Genomic DNA, 15252 nt, shown 5'->3' with positions numbered 1-15252 from the left:
ATTAATCAATTGCATCTCTTCCACAGCTTACCTTCATGTGCTTTGAAATTGTTACTAGTATTTAATGCACATGTTTATGTCTTGTTCTAGTCCAATTAGCTCGTGAACTTTATGAATGCAGGGAGATATTCAGGACATTTCTTTGCATCTTCTAGTCAACCAAGAGACTGCGAATGTAAGATATGCTACTTTTTAATGCGAATTTTCTTTGGTAGGAGAACCACGGCCAAAGATGTCTGCTCTTCGAGTGACTCCTTCAGTGTCCCACCCTCCATTTTCTTAGTAGGCTGGCTGATTACTCTTCTAACCACCAATTGTGCCAAAACTTTTCATTTGTAAGAGGCATACAGGATTAGAGGATTAGAAAGCAACCCTGCAGGTATGATGACAACTACCCGTTAATTTACCATTTTAGAAAACGCAAAAGAAGTCTTAAAGTATGAGATATATACATATATATGGATACTTTAGCAAAAAAGGAGGGAACGATCGATCCTTCGGTTTTGTTACTTGACAGTAAGTGGAGAAGGTTCTGGAAGGCAAATCTTGCCACGTCTGCCATTCACTAATCCAGGGGGGTCAACAAACTTTTTCCGTAAAGGACCAGGTAGTAAGTATTTTAGGTTTTGTGAGCCACACGTCCTCTGTTGCAACAACCCCCCTCTGCTGTGGTAGGGAGAAAGCAGCTGTAGACCAGAGAAAAAAGGGGCATGGCTGTATTCCAACAGAATCTTTATTTCGAAGAATAGGTGGCAGGCCAGATTTGGCCTCTGCCTTAGTTCCCCGACCCGCAGTATGGTCTGCACGTTCAACACAGTGCTTTGTACCTAGAACTTACCCAAAAAAGGTAATGGGTAATGAATGGCTGAGACAAGTTTAAAATAATTGCAGAACGCAATCTTGACAATTATCATTGTGAATCACTACATGACAGGATATCATCTTGACAATCATAACGGGGAATATCGCATACCCAGTTTATGCAGGACGCTTTCTTTCCCTCTTACAGCATATTAATGGTACAGTAAGTCTGTACATAAATGCCCATAACATATCCGTAGAATACACGGCACAAACTTTGTGTTTGTAAGACAAGTGTAAATGTAACGAAATAAATCAGCAGATCATGATCAAAACGCACGTTGCCAAGGCATTTTCACTTAGTACCTTGGCATGTTGAATTTCTATTGCGTGGAAATGGAAATATCATCACGAGGAGGGAAAAAAATGAGGCAAGTTAAGCAATATTATCACAGTATTATTTATCATACACATTAGGACCAAAAATAGTCAGGAAAGAATGAGCATTATGTCATTCTCTCCCAGTCTTTAACCTTGAAAAGGGTGCTGAGTTCTTAGAGAGGATAACGGGAGTCAATACAAGAGGCTATAAAGATGGAACGACTTCTTACCGTGCAACCTTGAAAAATTAACACAATCATTACAACAATAAAAGGCTACTTTTGCCCTGTTCTAGGATGTTACGTCTTCTTCTATTAAATTTTTCCAAAACTCTTTCTTCCTTTGGCTCTGAGAGGCCCGGCTCTGCTGTTGAGAAGCAAAAGACATTTTACGCACAATTTTCCCTCCACACTAGAAAGAGGTATACTGTGCCCTTCAGTGAACATAAAATTGATATTATCATCTCTTAGTTTATATCTCACTACTTAACCTTCAGATTAAAAGTTATTGGATTTGAATGACTAAGACATCATGTCACCTTCCCTTCAATGTGGAGAGAGGGGTGTTGGGGGTGAGGGAAGGTACAGTGATAAAAACGCCGATTTCAGAAGAGCTGACACTTGCCTCTCTTGACAAGCGACATGATTCTGACAATTACTTATGGTTGCGTGGATGAGAAAGGGTGTAATGAACAGTCTACTTTAGGGAACTCTGTGGAAGATGAATCTGCGTCAGGAAGTTCATTTTATTTTGGGTACAGTCTCAAAGGCACAGTCTAAAAATGGGCCTACAGAGTTAATTCAGGGAGAACCTTAGGGTTACCAACTTCACAAAATAAAAAATCCTATCGCCTCCGAAGTCAGTATTTGCACTGTCAGTTTATATAGAAGATACTGGAAAATACTCTCTCGAGAAGGATTAAAGAGAACAGAGCTTCCTTCCCTCCACCCACCTCTACGCAGGGCTCAACTTCAACTCACAAACAAGCCCTGCTCTCCCTCACCAGTTGAATCTATACCCCCTAAATAGGTCTTCCAAGAGCACCAACTGTTTAATAATTACACATTGTATTTTTCCAACAAAGGAAACACAACAGGCACTCCCTTCACCTTAAAAAAACAAATTCATCTAAGAAACCTGTGTCAATATGAGACACTTTATCAAAGATCTAACTTGGTAGTTTTGTTCCCGAAGAGAGATAAGCGCATTCCCTGATCAATAGGAACACAAGCAGTTTATCAGCACTTCCCATGTGACTTTTGGAAGATATACTCATTAGTAACTGGCAGAGGCTAAAGGGAAAATATTCGATAATTTTAATCTGAATAAACACATACAATCAAAGTAGCGAGTTTGAGTGACATAGGAGGGTGTCTTTTTTTTAAACAGCCTTGAAACAAAAGCGGGACTTTTCCAAAATAAATCCACCCTTTATTTACAAATTATGTTTGTGCCTTCTTTATCATATCATAATAACCGATTAGTAACCGGTAGAAAGGAGCTTGGCTTCTCCTCCCGCTGCCCTTCTCTCTCTGTTTCACGGTGCACTGTTCTGCCCGTCATTCAGACTGGAAATCTTGAATCACCCCTCATAACTCCCACCTCTTGATGCCCCCACATCTCCTATTCCAAAAGGCAGTGTCGATTTGCCAACATGCCCTTGAAATGCTTGCTCGTGACCCAGGCCTTCCTTTCTCTTTCTGTTTCATTCATTCACAGAGGCTAAGAACTACTCTCCGCCAGGTACTGTGCTCTGTGCTGAGGAATGAATATCAGGGGATGAGAAAGGCCTATCCCTGCGCTTATGGGGCTGACAGCTGACCAAGGGCTTCCAAGGCAGGAGGAGAAATGCAGGGAACAAGGCAGGGTCAACAACACGGTACCCTCAATGACAGAAGGCCTGGGTTGGTGTCCCACTGCTAAATCCAGGACCAAGTGCAATGGCCTCAGAACTACGATTAATCTCTCCAGATCTCTTTCCTTCCAAGCCAGGCCGGGTCCAACCTTCTTTTTTACCTTCAGTCTACCACCTCTTGGATGGCCTTTCTTTTCAGCTTGGAAACCTCCCCCTGGCTTAGGAACTCAAGCCTCCCACAAACTGACCTCAGTTCAGCTTCTACTCACCTTCCCACCCCTCCAGGCTTTCTTTTCAGGCTCCAGCCAAAGAGACCCTCAAGTGATGCTCCCATACTTTCCCAGCACCTCATATAGCAATGTGGTCCCCACATTTCATCACACATAGGCGTGACACCATAAAGACGAAACGAAAATAGGCAAACAAATGAATTAAGGAATTTCAAGAAATTGCAAGCTAAGAAACAAAGTTAAGACATGTTTTGCAGTCCATTTAGCAGCCGCCTTGAACCAAAGCTGAGGTCAGGCCAGTACGTGAAACTCTCTTCACCACATTTTCGTGTGAGAGAGGGGGGAAGAAAAAATACAGTTGTATTTCCACGAACCAAATCAAACACAGTATTCAGCACAGGGTCTCTGGAATGGTACAAGTAACACTTCATGATTACAATAGATGTGAGTTCAAAGACCAAGTGATGAAAAGAAACTTTCTAATATGGGGTTCAGTTCCCTACATAAACTTCCTTCTCTCCTGCTTCATCCACCACTTGCATTTATATTGCTATTCTACTTTGTCATAAAAGCAGTCACCTTGTAACCCTTTTTATCAAACAATCTGTGCGCTACCTAAAAGGACGCTAGACTCCATCGGGCGGGCTATAGGTTTACATTACACAAACACACCAATTCTGCCTGTTCAGCACTGGTTGTCAATAAAGGCAGGCACTTGCAAAACAGCAAAGTAGGTTGCCTGCCTTCAGAGAACAGATAGGAGCCTGCCAGTTGTGCAAAACAAACTCTTTGCAATCACCCAAGCTACTCTGTCAACAAATTACCATTAAAGTCATCCCTCCTGAAAGTTCAAAAAGATTTCTGATTAGACAAGAGATAGGGAGCATTTTTTTCTTTACTATTATTCTTAGCTCACAGGTCAGGGCTGAAAATTACCTTCCCAAAGGAGCAATGCCTTGTGAGTGAAGGTACACTTCACTCACGGTGAAATGCAGCATCCGGGTTTCTAGGACTACACTCTCTTATGTACTCGACTCTTTTTTTTTCTGGGCCATCTTAATTTTCAGTGGAGAGATGAATGACACACAACTGTTCAGAAATCAGAACTTGAAAGAATTTCATACAAGGCTCACATCCCGGGTTACATAAATCTTTGACAACAATATTTGGTTGGAAGGCAGACCTAAACAACAGAGTAGAGAACTAAATTTAGCATTCAGGGGGAAAGATGCCTTTTCCAGAAATAGCTACAAAAGGAATTGAGAAAAAGCGCAAGTCCGTTATTGTTGTGGCTGCTTTTTCTTTATTTGTAGGAATTATCTGAATTCCTGTCTGTTCCGTTTCAATTTGTTTGATTTTCGCTAACATGTTGGTGGCATTGATTCCTACAAAATATTTTTGACCATCAATATCGTCTATAGTATTTGAACTCTACCTTGTATCCCAGAAGAGGCTATCTGAGCAGAGCAATTCCTTTAACTTTTTTTAATTTTATGATCGAAAACTATAGCTTGGTCTTTATCTATGAGTGAAGGAAGGCGCTGGCCCCTATCACAGTCCCCAGCCCCATGAGGGCACCTAATAAAGATGAATAATCTCTTCTTCTTCTGTACTTTCTTCTGAAAGCTTCCCTCTTAGGATACAAAGATGCTGAACATCTTTACCCTTCCAGTGGCGTCCAGAGACCCTCCCTTTCAGACACAGTCCCTGGCTGCTACAATGGGAATTTGAGGGGATTCCCTACAGAGTTCATAAGGAACCTTTTTCAAAGAAAAAGAGAATGGTAAGGCTGAACTGGCCACTGACGCCTCATCTTTGCACCTACAGATACATACCTAATCACCTGGGCTTCCCTCTGTAGAAGCGTAAACAAGCAAAGGATGGCCTCTGGAATTTAACACGGTCCCGCACAGAAAGATGGGGGAGAATGAGAAACAAAGGGAGGGCCCCTATCATACAACCGTACTGCCCATCCAAACACTGACAGCTATTTCTTCCAGGCACTGTTTTCTACAGAGGCACTTAAAACTTGACATGTTGGTAGGACATTCTCCCTGTTCTGTTCGATATCCACTAGTAACTAGTAACTTCAGCCGATGCAGGGGACACGGGTTCGTGTCCCGGTCCGGGAAGATCCCACGTGCCGCGGAGTGGCTGGGCCCGTAAGCCATGGCCACTGGGCCTGCGTGTCCAGAGCCTGTGCTCCGCAACGGAAGGGGCCGCAACGGTGAGAGGCCCGCGTACCGCAAAAAAAAAAAAAAAAAAAAACTAAAGGAAGGGATTCATTCTGCCATTTTGACAACGAAGAGAAGAATTTCTGAGTGTCTCTGGTCCTGTGTAATGACTCATCTTTTACCTCCTTCAATGGCTCATTGGCAAAATTCAACCCAGTGGATCCCCCTCCTTCTCGTGCATGATTTTGCAGAAGCTCCCTATCCTTTCTATTTTTCGTACCTCCTTAATAGTCATTGACTGTTTTTTTTCTTTTAAATTATTAACATGAAACATGTACGTCTTTTGGGCTAGAAGGTCCAACACCTTAAACCAAATGTCAAAGAAGCAATAATGAAGTAAACACATCACTTGTCCACACTCTCCAAATAATATATCTTTGAATTCCATATTTAGTTTATTGTTTTTAAATGTTCTTCTCACAAGACTACTTCTAAACTGCCCTTCTCACATAAAACGACAGCCACACCTCAACACTCTAGCAAGCAACGCTCTCCCTACACGGATCTGCAGACAATAAAAGTGCCAGGTGGTACCAAAAAAAAAAGAAAAGAAAAAAAGCCCATCATGAAATGGAATGTTGTTAAGAAATAGCTGTTTTATTTAACAGCTATTCATTTTTATTGAATAAACATTTTCTAGTATGCATTCTGTTAATTGACCTGACAGCATATGCTGTATACGGAGAAACTTCTAAACATTATGCTCTATGTAATATGCTTATCTGAAAAAGCTCTCATTTGCAGCAATATGGAAATAAAATCCTGCTTTCTAAAACTCAAGACTTTTAAAATGCATTAATCCACACAGTTTGTGAAATTGCTCTGGACATTTTAAAATCCTTTCTTTAAGAAAGAAAGAAAAAAAAAAAACTTTAGTAATTGGTAATAGTATTTGTTGCTGAGTTTCATAATGGAGTAGTCCATATCCAATACAGAACTTTCACAGACCTAGAAATGGGACGGGGATAATAGGAAATAAAAAGCAGTGATGGTACTGGGTAAAGAATTATTCAATGGCTAAAAAGAAAATGTTCAGAAGCATTATCAAATTATATTATTAGAAAACTATTGTTATAAGAGTTTCATGCCCCAGATACAAGTAGAGTTGAAACATTACAGAGATAATACATTTAGGTTTGAGGAAGGAAGACAGTTTGTGAGTGTGTGGGCGGGCTCCTCCAGCTAATGGTAGCACCTCTCCTTGGCCGATGGCTTCTGAGTGATGATGGCAACTTCCAGAAAAGAATCACCAACTCCACTGCCCAGAGGGTACAAGTCAGCAAAGGTACTGGGTGGGAACTCAGGCTGACTGCCGGGCTATAGGCTCCCTGACTTAGTAGCAATTCACCTCCCAACAATCGTTACCCTTGTAGGAATACTGGCCACAGTTACCAGATCTGCTGATTTTTCAAGAGAAAATGTAAAAAGCCAGATTTCTCGCATTTTTCTACACACAGTCTGTTTGGACCCAATTTAACCAACCTATAGACCAAACCCAGCACAGAAGTCACTCACTTCACAGCGAATCTTCGTGAAAGCCCTCCATCCTGAAAGGACACTTGCTCTCATTCGTAATTATCTTTGGTAATATCGATCAAACACAGAGAGGCTTGCGTTTATGTATTTTAAATCCCGGCACTAGGTAAAAATTCTCCCTATATCGTCAATGATTGTACTGGTGCAACTGGAAAATCCTAGAACATTTCAGTTTCATACACAGCATAATTAACTCATTTTTATACCAAGTCCTTTTAAGCCAGATCTTTTTGTTCCATGGACTTCTAACATATTTTACAGTTCTAATTCTCTTCCACTGTCCTACATTAATCAAAGCTGTAACCCCTGTTGTCTTTGTACTACAGAGTCAGAATGTGCCCCTGGCGAGGAATGGGGGAAAAGTCAATAGGAATTAAATTTCAGTGCAACTGTTTACTCAACTGTGGCCTGCAGTTATTGAAATTTTATCCGTGGTTTTGTGTGACTACCGCAGTAATGAATTCAGCATGGCTGTGATTTTCTCATTGCTGGTATTCTCACTTCAAGTAAAAACCTGTAGAATAAAAATGACGAAAACAACCCACATCCATCACGCTGACATTCGGATTTCTCCGAACTGTTTAATTGTAGCAGTTTTCAGTCTGTTAGAAAACTGATGATGCGAGTCCCGTAAAACTTTTCTCAATCCTGTCGGGGTTTTTTTCTTATTTCATCTACAGATTTTCTTTCCCCCCAACAACCTGTTAAGAGCCTCATCATACACTTAGGGAAGTCACACAGCTGTCAGTATTTTATTTTAAAAGACCAAAAAGGCCTGCCAACCACAATACGTGGGGTTTTAGCCACAATGATAGACCCAAATGCTTTCTTCCTTCCCCAAACATATCCTTGGCAATTAGAAATAAAATTGTTATGAAAATATTAAAAGCACTTCGAAGTACAATCAAAAGGTATTGACCTTTATACCAATCACCCATAACAACATAATTTCCAAAGTGGTCACAGCCGAGATAAAGAGGAAAGACATGAATAACTAATTTTGCTACTGATGGTTTTCAAGGAAGATGCTGTTAATACGCATGTATACAACTTTCTTCTGTGAGGTCAACTTGTGGTTGCTGTTCGTGGGGTCAGGCTGTGTGTGTGTGTGTGCGTGTTTGTGTTGATGGTATAAAAGTTTTTGGCTGGCTTACGACTTTGAGATAGTGGATGATTTTCAGTTTTTCAAATAAAAATCAGAAGAAGTTTATTTTCATTTATCCAATTAACATAATCTAAATACTACTTACTCGGGGTTCATACCACATCAGTCAATAGCCCCACTTCAACCACTCCATAAAGAAACAGTTGACCGGGCTTCCCGGGTGGCGCACTGGTTGAGAGTCCGCCTGCCGATGCAGGGGACACGGGTTTGTGCCCCGGTCCGGGAAGATCCCACATGCCGCGGAGCGGCTGGGCCCGTGAGCCAAGGCCGCTGGGCCTGCGCGTCCGGAGCCTGTGCTCCGCAACGGGAGAGACCACAACAGTGAGAGGCCCGCGTACCGCAGAAAAAAAAAAAAAAAGAAACAGTTGACCTTGGCTTCTGTATGGTAAGGGCACAGAAAACGGCAAACCAAATTACCAACTCTTTATTCTCAACAGAACCATAAACATCTGAGAATATCAAATGAACAAATACACACACAAACACATGGATACCTTTCTACCATATACTGATAGGTTTTGTCAACAACCGCATTGGGTGGAATTTGGCCATTTGCACTAATGCAAGTGCCCAAAGTTTATACACAACATACATCATAAATCCCAGCTGATGTGATGCCCAGGAAGCGGGCACTATCGGATTTGAGCTGCCACTAAAAGAGAGATCAAATCACTTCAAGTCCTCTGCATTAAGACCTTAGCTTGTCTGTTAGTGTCCCCTTTCTCTCTGTTGTATCTTTCCCCAACAGATTCCATTGTCTCATGCTGGTTCCACCAACTTCCGATAGACTAACAATCTAATGGTTCCTTATTTGTAAAAAACTCTTAGTAAGGAGAAAATAATGCATGTTTTAGAGCCTGTCAAAGGCTATATCCCTAAAACAAGGAGGGACTGCCTTGGCTTCTCTGATATAGATCTCAAGAAAATGGTTTGAGAAAAGGTTTCTGTTTTTCTTTCTCTTCCCTCAACCCCCAGCACAATTTCCGTTTCACTCGAAAGTCCAAAGATGCACCATTCTTTTTACACCTTTTTCCAAATGGCACCATTACTTTGTACTGAATAAATGAATCAAACACTAAAATGCAACGAACATCATCCGTTATCATTAACAAAAACAAACAATATTTCCTAATTACAAGAGAGGCTGGGAAAACAATGCTTATCTTCAAGCAAATGCTATTTACTTATTTGAATCTGCGTCAACACTGGCCACACAATGCCATTTTCTGGGTCACACCCTTTACCATTTGGAAATATTTTACCAGTCACTCCCAGGTACCCACTTAAATGCCTACAAAGGATATAACAGAATGAATACATCGCAACTGACGTGCATTTTGGGGAGCCACCACTAAGAGAGCATTTAAAACACTGACAGGATTTAGTCACATACCAACTGCCATATGTATGTAAGAAACATTTGTAAGTGGCCCATCTCCCGAAATTCCTCCAGGTAGCAGCAAGCACTTTCTTACACCGATGCCGATGTTATTGATGTCTTGTTATTTACCCAATTCTGCTTGGGTATTTCCATTTATTTCTATTCTCCTAAGTCACCTACTTTCCTCTCTTATAGCCCTCATTTCTCTTTTATCCTTGATCCCTTATTTTGTTTCTCTCATCATAAGGCTTAATAAGTCTATGTATTTCTTTTTTGATTCAAGCACTGGGAACCATTTCTCCAAAGATCTGTTTTATTGCAAGTAGTTAAACTTTAGGCTGACACATTAGAGGCTCAAAGGAAGTGGCCAGAGGTCCACCCAACCTCATTTTCAACCACCATTCCCCAAGACAGAGGGGGCTTCCAAGACTCTACTTCTCAAGCCCTTGGCAGTTCCGTCTCTTAAAGCCAGTCACTGGGGCCCTGCTGCACTAGTGGCTTCAAAGATGGTGCTTACGGTCAGAGAGCCGGTGAGCACCAGACATTCGCAGCGGTCAAACGTCAGGGTGAGCAGTAGCATCGGCACCCACCGCCCGCCACAGCCCCCGCTCCAGAGCTCAGTACCTGCTGCTGCTGCACGTGGGCCAGATCGGCCGCCCCCACGTCCACGGCCGGCGTCTCCCCGTTGGGCCGCCCTTCCCGGAGGCCGCCGCACTCTAATAAGTGGTTGCCGCCGCTTGACCCATTCTGGATGGCTGAACCGTTACTTTTCGTCTCAGTCCCAGATTCTTGCATCATGACTCAAAAACCTGGTAGAAGGATTTTGAGGAGGGAGCCGGGGAGAAAGAAAAAAGCAGCTGTTAGCACAGTTGTTGTATATTAGGAGAAGGGCCCTGCCTTCAGTGTTGCCAAAATCTGTAAACAGTTGTCATTTCCTTTCACTCACGTTACCCCTTAGAAATGGTCCAATTGCCTAGTTTTTGAATACGGAACTGTAGAGCACAGGGAACTCTATCACTATTCTCTAACAGCCTAGGTGGGAAAAGAATCTGAAAAAGGACAGATGTACGTATATGGATAACTGAACCACTTTGCTGCTGTACACCTGAAACTGACACAACACTGTACATCAACAAGAGTCCAATATAAAATAAAAATTAAATTAAAAACTTGAGAAAAACAAATTCAAGTTTTGTTCTGAGAACTAGTTCTGAGAACTAGTATTGTTCTCTATATGTTACCTTTTTCCCCTTAGAAGAGAACAATTATTTTCAGGTGAACCTAGAATTTATGGTTGAATTTCTGTGATTATATTTGTGATTATTATATATTTTTTTGCTCAAAAACTGGTAAGTCATTCTGTTCAGCGTGTAACGTTACATTTTAGTATGTGCAGGCTCTGTGTTGTGTGTTACACTCTTAGAGAAATATTCCGCAAATTCAGTCTATCAGGAGATGACGCACATTACCAACAGGCTCCCCTGAGGTAATTCGTGCTGAAAACCCTTACACTCAAAACCCAAAAAGCATTTTACTGATTCACACTCCTTGGACTCATTCAGGTATTGAAACTCTTCAAAAGTGCCCTTTCCAATAAGATAGGCCTCTTTGAGGGAGAGGAAAAAAAAACTCCCCACTTTTCAGAAGCTAAACAAATTCAGACTCTTATCTTTGCCTTATGGTTAAAATTCTCCTGAGAAGTCCCATTCAAAGTTAGGTGTTTCTCATACTGGATTCCTAACCTCTAGCTTGGTTTAAGGCCTGAAAGGTCTGGGCCTTCTTATGTTTGTTTTGGAGAAAATGTTGCCTAGGCAGACCAAAGAAAAGTTCTGAATCTGAAAGTACTAAACATCAAATAAAAAAAAAAGAGATATATATAGTAGTCCCCCCTTATCCACAGGGGATACGTTCCAAGATCCCTAGTGGATGCCTACTGAATCCTATATATACTGTGGTTTTTCCGATACATACATACCTAAGACAAAGTGTAATTTCTAAATTAGGCATGGTAAGAGATTAACGATAATAACTAACAAGAAAAGAGAACAATTACAACAATTACTATAATGTAAGTTATGTGAATGTGGTCTCTCTCTCTCAAAATATCTTGCTAGACATATTTAATGCCTTTTCCATCTTAAATAAGCACTTATCACGCACTACGGCCATAACTTTTGCTGCTCGAGGTATGACAGCAAAACTAGCATGAATTTCTTTTTTCTTGATTCGTTCTTCCCATAGATCTTAGCAACTTCACCATGTGATTTTTTTTCTTTTCTTATTACATTGAGAACTTTCACCTTCTCTCTCTCTCTCTCTCTCTCTTTTTTTTTTTTTTTTTGGCGGCACACGGGCCTCTCACTGTTGTGGCCTCTCCCGTTGCGGAGCACAGGCTCCGGACGCACAGGCCCAGCGGCCATGGCTCACGGGCCCAGCCGCTCCGTGGCACGTGAGATCTTCCCGGACCGGGGCACGAACCCACGTCCCCTGAATCGGCAGGCGAACTCTCAACCACTGCGCCACCAGGGAAGCCCTCACCTTCCCTCTTAAAGGAGGCACTTTATGGCTTCTCCGTGGCACATCCAAATTGCCGGCATCACTCGTCTTGCACTTTGGGGCCATCATTAAGTAAAGCAGACGTTACTACTTTACTTAAGGTGTAATAGGTGAACACAAGCACTGTGATACTAAGACACAACCGAGATGGCGACTAAGTGACAAATGGGTGGGAAACGCTGGACGAAGGGGTGACTCCCAGCGGGTTGGAGCAGGATGGTGAGACTTCATCACGCTGAGAATGGCGTGGAATCTAAAACTTAACAACTGTTTATTTCTGGAACTTTCCATTTAATATTTTTGGATTGAGGGTAACAAACCTCAGAGAGCAAAGCTGTGGATGAGGGAGGACAACTGTAAGTCCAAGGCAAGTCGCTAGAGAATGTGGCCTTTGTGTAAATACATTTCGCACTCCTTGTTGCTCTCTGGGTACAAAACCATTATCCCAAGGAGGCAATTCAGCTCTCAGTAGAGATGCCCAATTATGACGAAAGACAATATTTGCTAATATCAATTGTGACCACCTACTGATCACCAGTGTTGTGCTAGTCCCAGGGATTTATATGTATTCTCCAATTTAGTTCTCAGGACAATTCCTAGCCCCAGTTTCTACATGAGAAAACTAAGGCTCTGTGAGACTTCTTTTAATTTGCCCAGTAAATATCATAGCCACTAGTGGTGGAACCAAGATTTGGACAAATTCAGTCTGACGTGTTTTCTTAAAGTTGAGGTGAGGCGGGGGAAGGCAAACAGTGAAGATGCCAGGGTCACACTTGAAGTGGAGAGGCCAGAAAAAACAACAGTCACTAAAGGAAAATGGCAGCTCAAACGCCCAAGCTGAGAAATGCCCGTATAATTAAGACTTCAGTAAAATGTGAAACACCAATCCTAGATAAAAGGGCGGGGGGAGATAAATTGGTTGGGAGATTGGGATTGACATATACACACCACTATATATAAAATACGTAACTAATGAGGACCTACTGTATAGCACAGGGAACTCTACTCAGTGCTCTGTGATGGCCTACATGGGAAAAGAATGTAAAAAAGAGTGGATATATGAATATGTATAACTGATTCACTTTGCTGTACAGCAGAAACTAACACAACATTGTAAATCAACTATACAATTTTGTATTAGTAAAAACTAATTTAAAAAAGAAGGGCAGGAAACTTCTAAACAAATTGATTCAAATCATGGAAAGACATATGTACCACCAGTGTGGCAGCTTTCTCCCCCCACACGTGAATATGTGACAACAGGGAAACTGAAACACTCTGGGCATCTTTAGAGGAGGCTGCCTTCTTGCTAGGATTGGTTTTAAGTCTCTTTTCTATAAACTCGTACAAAAAACAAATGGAAAAATTAGAGCAGAAAAATTCCTATCTGTCTTTATTTCCTTTCAGTGCATAGTATTATCCAATGTAACTATAAACTTCATAAACCCAGAAGACATATCTTTTTTTAAAGTTAATCCAATACTGAACTGGATTAAGAATGGCATTTTTTGTTAACAGGTGGGAAACAAACTCAGACACAACAGCTGATTCACTCTCGTCTCTTTAGATCAGATATTTCAGTGATTATAGTCCTTAAAAAATTGTGTTCATAGTCTCACTGTCTGCAGAGTAAAGAATCTACCAAAAAACAGCTAAAACTTTCTCCGGTATGCAAGAACCAGGCAAAATGCAAGTACCTAGTTTATCACCAAAAAATAAATAAATCTGTCAAACGCAGGTACTTTTCCCCCCAACATTTCAGTTTCTCTGCCACAAACTTGCCCCTGCATATAGAAGCGAAGGAAAAGACAGTGTTTAGGGATTTAAGGAAGAGAACGGTTGTCTTAGTGGTGAGCAAGGAAACCCATTTAATTATTAGGATATGTCACAAGCATAGCTAAAGAAAAAAAGTTTTTAACCTTCCAGAAAGCCTGTCCATTACAGGGGTTTCCCACCCCACAAAGACAAAAACACTGTCCATACCTAAACTCTATACCTGCCCTCAGAATGGGATATATTTAGCCAAACAGCCTGTCCTCAGGGGGCAGAGCTACAGGTAAAATGCTGCTTTCAAACCACGTGACCATCAGGACCCCAGACCTGAAGACAGGTGTCGGTCGAAGAGTCCCCGCTCCTGTTTCCGGAGTTTGACACCATCATGGTGGGTGGAGTACGAACTATCCCCAGTGCACAATTTGATGAGAAGGGTTTGGTCCATGCAGTTCCAAAGAAGACTGCCAAGTCCTCCAGCACAAGTTTTGCAGGCATCAAGCCAAGCAGCTTGGCTTGCGAACCAGGTTTGTGCGAGTGCAGGCTTTGGGACCAAAATTGCATAAAGGATTATTTTGGTCCGAGGATGTCCTTAATTAGTCAAGTGCTAACAGTAGTATGTCAGTTGGAAGATTTAAATTTTCCCATAATCTCCCACACCAATCAGGAGAAAACAGGTTTTTTGAAAAGCACATGTGAAAAATGAGGAGTGTCGATGTCTAAGAACATTTCTAACAATATCTGGCCTGGCAGTTCTTTCTTTCTATGGAATGTTCCAAGCCATTTAATAAGCCTTTATATCTGTGTCATGCTGCACAAACTACAAAGCCCTCTTATGTGTTTTTCAAACGCAGAAGAATTCTCTGAGGGAGAAAAAGCAGGGAATGCTATTCCCATTTTACAGATAAGAAAACTAAACCGCAGCAGGTTAAGGAAGAGATACCGCCAGAATCACTCCCCATTGCAGACGTGAACTTGTCCGTTCAAAAACCGGTGAGAGAATTTCCCATTTGCAAAGTCCTGTGCTAGGTGGTGATGCAAAGTACATGGACGGAAAGAAAACAAAGTCAAAACCCAAAAAGACAACAATGAGGGTGGCAGGTAGACAAAGAAAAGCATATAAAATACAAAGCTGAAAGTGTCAGCATTCTTTAGCGAACCACTGTATTTTGTCTCTTTCTATTGAGTTTTACAATTTTCGCGTCACCTAAAGCAAGTCATGGGAGAGGCATCTGTGTTTTCTAACATAGCATGCTGGACCCTCTATTCTTCCGTGCTTGTCCCAGGCACCCCGTGTGCATAACCTCCGCTTTCCTCTGGGACACCCTAAAACCAATGAACTG

The 15252-nt window shown here is 41.7% G+C and overlaps 1 protein-coding gene across 9 annotated transcripts in view; it reads right to left on the bottom strand.

Moving 5' to 3' along the window:
• The window catches only part of FOXP1 (forkhead box P1), a 598062-nt gene that overhangs the window by 220357 nt on the left and 362453 nt on the right, over positions 1-15252 (bottom strand). For all 9 annotated transcript variants that reach the window (XM_070046604.1, XM_060308593.2, XM_060308597.2 and 6 more), the window contains one exon: positions 10208-10392. In XM_070046604.1, the coding sequence (XP_069902705.1) occupies positions 10208-10381 (174 nt within the window). In that variant the 5' untranslated portion in view covers positions 10382-10392. The remainder of the gene's footprint in view (positions 1-10207; positions 10393-15252) is intronic.

Source organism: Globicephala melas, chromosome 11 (assembly GCF_963455315.2).
Source record: "Globicephala melas chromosome 11, mGloMel1.2, whole genome shotgun sequence".
NCBI classification, from domain to species: domain Eukaryota; kingdom Metazoa; phylum Chordata; class Mammalia; order Artiodactyla; family Delphinidae; genus Globicephala; species Globicephala melas.
This window is presented reverse-complemented; position numbering and strand designations above follow the sequence as displayed.